The sequence below is a fragment of the Chanos chanos genome, chromosome 6 (genome assembly GCF_902362185.1).
Source record: "Chanos chanos chromosome 6, fChaCha1.1, whole genome shotgun sequence".
Lineage (NCBI taxonomy): Eukaryota > Metazoa > Chordata > Actinopteri > Gonorynchiformes > Chanidae > Chanos > Chanos chanos.
The window spans coordinates 29,647,842-29,654,557 of record NC_044500.1 but is presented as its reverse complement, the minus strand read 5'-3'; the positions used below and the strand labels follow the sequence as shown (position 1 = coordinate 29,654,557).

Here is a 6,716-nt window from a genome sequence, read left to right as displayed (position 1 = left end):
AACATAAAACCCAGAGAAAACATCTCAGAGAATTTTTTTTTAAAAATATGCTGTGTTTTGGTGATTGTGTGGAACTTTGGTATCAGTAGCACGAATGCAGACGTCATGGTTGAAACAGTAGCAGTTGTCTCTGCGGTGTTGGTTGTATTGATTTCTGTAGCATTAGCAACAAGAAGCAGTTAAAATGTTGGTATCACTGTCAGTAGCTGGAGTCATGTTCAAGTGTTGAAGAGCCAAAGCCAAGGTCAAAGCGAAAAGGACATGGCCTCTTTCAGCTCCTTTCTCTCTCTCTCTCTCTCTCTCTCTCTCTCTTTCTCTCTCTTTCTCTCTCTCTCTCTTCACCAACAACAGCCTTCCTTCCCCCTCCTCTATCTCCCTCTCTCTTTCAGTCTCATTCTCTTCATTTGTCTACTCTGCTTTTATTAGATTACTCCTCTATGCCTTCTCTCTCTCTTTTTGAAGTCATCGCACTCTCGTTAAATAGAGGCCATGGTGTGAAAGCCAGCGATGGAGGGAGGGGACAGAGAGCAGAGAGGTGGGGGGGCATGGGGGCATATTCAGGCCAGCCCTATGGTATCCATTGAAAGAGCTGGGAGGAAAGGCTGTAAAAGTCTGTGTTCTGAAGCCCTGGGTTTGGCTGCTTTTTTACGGGTTTAGAACTAGGGGACAGCTGGCAGTGGTGTGAATGGCCGGCTGAGGTGACTGGATGCCAATAAAGCACCGGTCAACCAGGCCGGAGGCCTCCTTCCCAGCCTACAGACAGTCTTTATAGGCCTGGTTACGAGCCAGGGCCTCTAGTAAAAAACAGGCCAGGCTGGGCTGAGGAATTTAGGGTCCAGGAAACAAGAGAAAACGGGGGGTTTGGTGAAGGGTAGAGGGTGACTAGAGGTGAAAGTTGAACTTTGTGACGAAGGTAGGGAGGGGGTTTCATGTGCAACGATGTGTAAGTGAGAAAGAATGGGAGAGTGTGTGTGTGTGTGTGTGTGTGTGTATGTGTGTGTGTGTGTGTGTGTGTGTGTGTGTGTATGTTTGTATGTGTGTGCATGTAGTGCATGTGTGGGTGTGTGTGACTGCTGCGTGTGTATAAGTTTGTGCTTATACACAGTGTTTATGTTTGAGTTCGGACACACATGGTCATATTTGACTTGGCCAGTCCAGTGGAGCAAATGGTGTTCTGTTACGCGGCAGTTGTGACACTGCGTGAAGGTGTTTATGGGTATGGCAAAATGTCCATTTGGGTGTGCACTACACTGACAGAGACAGAGTGTACACTTACTGCACACTCACCTAATTAGACTCACACACACACATGCACGCGCAACACACACACACACACACACGGACTTACACCTGTCCACCCACACACACATGCACACACGCATACACATGTTGTTGCAGTCAGGATATGATTAGAGAGACAGTCTGTGTACCCCCTAGTGTTCAAAAGACGTCAGTCAAAGCTTGTCTGTCCCTCTCCTACCGTATCAGACCAGCCATCTGGCCTGCAGCTTATTTTTTGTCTTTCATCCTCTCTGTCGTTCTGTCTGTCTCCTCTGTCTGTCAGCACTCTCAGCCTTTGCTGAGCCCAGAAAATATTCTCCCTTGTGCTTGCTCCCTGAGGCAGAGTTGGGGGTAATGGATTTGTCTTTGAAGACGCATCTCTTTATCTATATCAGTAGGTCTGTAGCTACCAAATTAGAAGCCTTAAACAATGATCCTCGTTTTATCCTTATTCTGGTACGAAGTTTGAATTTTATACATGTAAGAAAAGGAGAGGCCAAATCACTCTTATCTGCTACACAGCTCCAGTCAGGAAGCTCACTGCCCCATCACATCACTGACACGGTCCCCTTGGCACAGGTTTTGGTCTCGACCACAAACTCTGGTTTATGTGGACGTTGATGACAAAAAAGGGGAAAAATGAGGAAATAAGGTTAAGAATAATTCATTGAGGAGGAAAAATACAAATGTATGTGTGATGAACAACTAACCTAATTTCTCTCTCTCTCCCTCCCTCCCTCTCTCTCTCTCTCTCTCTCTACTTATCTGTCTGTCTACCTCCCTGTGTGTTTGTCTGTTTCTCTGTCTCTGTGCAGCGGTGGAGACCCAGAGCACTAGCTCAGAGGAGATGGTGCCCAGCTCTCCATCACCACCACCCCCGCCTCGTATCTACAAGCCCTGCTTCGTGTGTCAGGACAAATCATCCGGCTACCATTACGGCGTCAGCTCCTGTGAGGGCTGCAAGGTAAAGCCTCGTTAAATCTCCTAGTGCAGAGACACCAGTGACATAGAGCACACCCATCTCACACAGAAGACGAATAACGTGTGAACGGCACAACTGGGCTATTAGCAGGGTGGTGCTGCCCTCTAGTGGCTCATGTTAATTCAATTCAAGTCAATTTTAATTTTTAGCACAATGTGCAGGCCACATATATAAACAAAAAAGGGCTGCAGCTTCAACCAAACAATGCACGGGAGGAGGGGGGGGGGGGGCACATAGTGACACACGTGGCATAAAATACAGATAAAAATACATAAAAATACAGATAAAAACCAGTGCATGCTTTTACTGGATAGCCATGTGGGGTCTTATTCACCATATCTGATTATGGAGTGTGACAGACAGCCTTCTTCTATTTTTCAGCATGTATCAAATTTGATACACAAACATATGTTACTGAAATGAGTAAGTGATTTAGTCATTTCCAAGTATAACTCAGAGACTGAGAGAATGCTATCTAAAGACACTCTCTCTCTCTCTTTCTCTCTCTCTCTCTCTCTCTCTCTCATTCTGGTTCTTTCTGCTCGTCTTGCAGGGGTTTTTCCGCCGTAGTATCCAGAAGAACATGGTGTACACCTGTCACAGGGATAAGAACTGCCAGATTAACAAAGTGACTCGGAACCGCTGCCAGTACTGTCGCCTGCAGAAGTGTTTTGAGGTCGGCATGTCCAAGGAAGGTGAGAAAGGAATACAAACTATTTCATTTCACTTTATTACCACTCCTTTAGCAAGCACTACAAACTTTCATGGTTGATTAAGGGAAAAAGAGGCTATGCCAATTATTTTTTAAAGATAGTTCATTTGGATGTATCAGGTGGTAGAGATGTGTGTGTGCGTGTGTGTGTGTGTGTGTGTGTGTGTGTGTGTGTGTGTGTGTGTGAAACAGTTTCACAGACACTCTGTAAAAGCATTGGAAAAGGCCTCCCTTCACTTAGTTCCACTTGTCCATGACTCGTGCACATACACAGCCAAAACCGTCCCACTCTTTCCTTCCTGTCAGGATGTGCCCTCACAGCTCTGAAACCACGGGACTTCTCACTTACACACACACACACTTATTAACACCTCAAAATACAGTCGCACACATACTCACAGACACATACATTCATGCACTCACAGACACTTCTGCATACATTAAGCATACATCAACATCTACCATAAGCCGTAAGATGTCACAACTAAGGATGATAGCATTCTCACCACCCTCCCCCAACCTACACGCAAACCTACTCACTTTTTATGAAATATGAGTCATACTGTATCACATACATTCTTTGCAGTGACACAACATAGTGACACTGCAGTCTATATGAACATGATATTTGTGTCATTTTTCCATGTATGATTGCCTGGATATATTTTTGACCTCCTCAGATTTTCTAATAACACAAGATCAATTGTGAGGGAGTCATACATGTATATATTAATAACTTTTTGCTTTTAGTTGTTGTAATATTTTACTGATATGATTATGCCAATTCTGTGCTGTGCAAACTTTTCGTTGGGGCTCAGTTTAGTAATGTGTAATCTCTGTCCGTCTCTGTAAGCGGTGAGAAATGACAGGAATAAGAAGAAGAAGGACGTGAAGGAGGAAGTGGTTCTGCCGGAGAGTTATGAGCTGAGTGGAGAACTGGAGGAACTGGTCAACAAAGTCAGCAAGGCCCACAGAGAAACCTGTCCCTCACTCTGCCAGCTCGGCAAATACACTACTGTGAGTTACACATGCATATACGCACACATACACACGCACACACACACTTACTCTATCTCTCATTCACTCACATGCACACACACATGCATAAACACACACACACACACACACACACACACGCGCGCGCACCTCGGCGCACACACACACACACACACACACACATCCGCGCGCGCACGCACACACACACACACACACACACACAAACACAGGATCAGAACATATTATATAAGCTCATAAGAGCTTCTTTGTTATATATTTAATGCTGAGATATTTTATGTTCTTTTTCTCTGTTGTCTCCCTCTCTGTTCTCTCTCTCTCTCTCTCTCTCTCTCTCTCTCTCTCTCTCTCTCTGCAGAACTCCAGCGCTGATCACAGGGTTCAGTTAGATCTTGGTTTGTGGGACAAATTTAGCGAACTCTCTACTAAATGCATCATTAAGATTGTAGAGTTTGCCAAGCGCCTGCCTGGTTTTACCTCCCTAACTATCGCAGACCAGATCACCCTGCTCAAATCTGCCTGTTTAGACATACTGGTGAGTAATTGCCATACACACACACACACACATAAACACATACCCACAAACACAACTTCATTGTGTTATTGCTGAAATTTGACAGTATCAGCTTTTTACTGGGATTACTCATTATTCCCATAAACAACACAGTAGGTTCAAATAAACCTAGCGGTAAGTATTACGCACTATTTCTGAACTGAGCCTCCTTATTACCACCAATTAGTAATGTTTATCACATGAATGACAGAAAACTGAGTGTTGGGAAGATTTTCCAGGACATTTGTGAAGACATTCTCCTGTTGCTTAATCACATCCCTCACACAGAACCACAAAGTCAGCATTTGAACAAACAGCTTGTTTTGCCCATTCTCCTCATTCACAGTAATTGAGTTTATTCCACAAACAGGTCGTAGTGGTAGACAACACAGTTATTTCACATCTTTTTTGTTACGCTTTTGCATAGCAGTGACTGTCACTCACTGTCACAGACTGAACAGTGTGTGGTCAGTAGTGCAAGTATTCCAACGCGGTGTTTTTACAGTTAATGCTTTTCATTCACCCTTCTGTCTTCCTTTCTTTCTTTCCCTTGTGCTCGTTGCTTGTTCTTGTTCATCTTACTCCATCTTGTAACATTTCTCACCCTCTTTCTCCCCTTCTCTTTCTCTGTCTCTCTCCCTCTCTCTCTCCCTCTCTCTCTCCCTCTCTCTCTCTCCCTCTCTCTCCCTCTCTCTCTCACGTTACTTCCTTCCTGGTAGATGTTGCGGATCTGTACCCGGTACACTCCAGAACAGGACACGATGACGTTCTCAGACGGGCTGACTCTGAACAGAACTCAGATGCATAATGCTGGCTTTGGTCCACTCACAGACCTGGTGTTTGCTTTCGCTGGGCAACTCTTACCTCTGGAGATGGATGACACGGAAACAGGCCTGCTCAGTGCCATCTGTCTCATCTGTGGAGGTACTTCAGTCATAGATAAGAGAGAGAGAGAGAGAAATCAGCATAGTATTCTTTTCTCAGATTTTTGATCTGTCTTTGATTGATCTTTGATTGACGTGTGCGTGTGCGTGTGCGTGTGCGTGTGTGTGTGTCTGTGTGTGTGTGTGCGTGTGCGTGTGCGTGTGCGTGTGCGTGTGCGTGTGTGTGTGTAGATCGTATGGACTTGGAGGAGCCTGAGAGAGTGGACCGGCTGCAGGAGCCACTGCTGGAAGCTCTGAAGATCTACGCTCGCCGCCGCCGCCCCAACAAACCACACATGTTTCCCCGCATGCTAATGAAAGTCACTGACCTCAGAGGCATCAGCACTAAAGGTCTGCACTAAATACTGAATACACACACACACACAAACACAAAAACACAGACACACACACATACAGATACACACATACACACATACACCCATGCCCACACGCACACACACACACACACACACACACACATACACCCATGCCCACGCGCACATGCGCGTGCGCACACACACACACACACACACACACACACACACACATACACACATGCCTGAGTCGTCGATACAGATGTCTTTTCTTCTTATGCTTAATTGTTTGCATTTGCCTTGTGTGTGTGTGTTTAGGTGCAGAGCGAGCCATTACACTGAAGATGGAGATCCCAGGCCCTATGCCCCCCCTCATTAGAGAAATGCTGGAGAACCCAGAGGCCTTTGAGGAGACCCCTGAGAGTGGAGGAGGGGCCATTGCTCCCCCCCTGCCTCCCCCTGCCATACAGGCCATCAAACGAGAGAGGGATGAAGAGTCAGCCCTGGAGGAAGAGGAAGATGAAGAGGATGACTGTGGAGAAGAAGAGAGAGAGAGGGGAGGGGACAGTGAAGATGAGGGATGGGGTTTTGGACAAGTGGAAATGGATGGAGCAGCAAGAAAGAGTATGACTGGCAGAGCACAGTGAGAGACAGTGTGAACTCCAACTACACACACACACACACACACACACAAATACACACACATGCACATACACACGCACACACACACACAGAAACACAAAGAAACACAAACGCAGACACACAGACACACACACACGCACATACACACACAGAAACACAAAGAAACACAAACGCAGACACACAGACACACACACACGCACATACACACACACAGAGAAACACAAACGCAGACACACACACACACACACAGAAACACAAATGCAGACACACAGACACACACAGTCACTCTCACTCA

General features: G+C 45.8%; 1 protein-coding gene across 2 annotated transcripts in view; it reads left to right on the top strand.

Moving 5' to 3' along the window:
* rargb (retinoic acid receptor, gamma b) overlaps positions 1–6,426 on the top strand; it is a 25,902-nt gene extending 19,476 nt beyond the window's left edge. For both annotated transcript variants that reach the window (XM_030776428.1, XM_030776427.1), the window contains exons 2-8: positions 2,097–2,245; positions 2,817–2,958; positions 3,829–3,992; positions 4,348–4,524; positions 5,262–5,466; positions 5,658–5,816; positions 6,098–6,426. In XM_030776428.1, the coding sequence (XP_030632288.1) occupies positions 2,097–2,245; positions 2,817–2,958; positions 3,829–3,992; positions 4,348–4,524; positions 5,262–5,466; positions 5,658–5,816; positions 6,098–6,426 (1,325 nt within the window). The remainder of the gene's footprint in view (positions 1–2,096; positions 2,246–2,816; positions 2,959–3,828; positions 3,993–4,347; positions 4,525–5,261; positions 5,467–5,657; positions 5,817–6,097) is intronic.
* Positions 6,427–6,716: the final 290 nt, after the last annotated feature.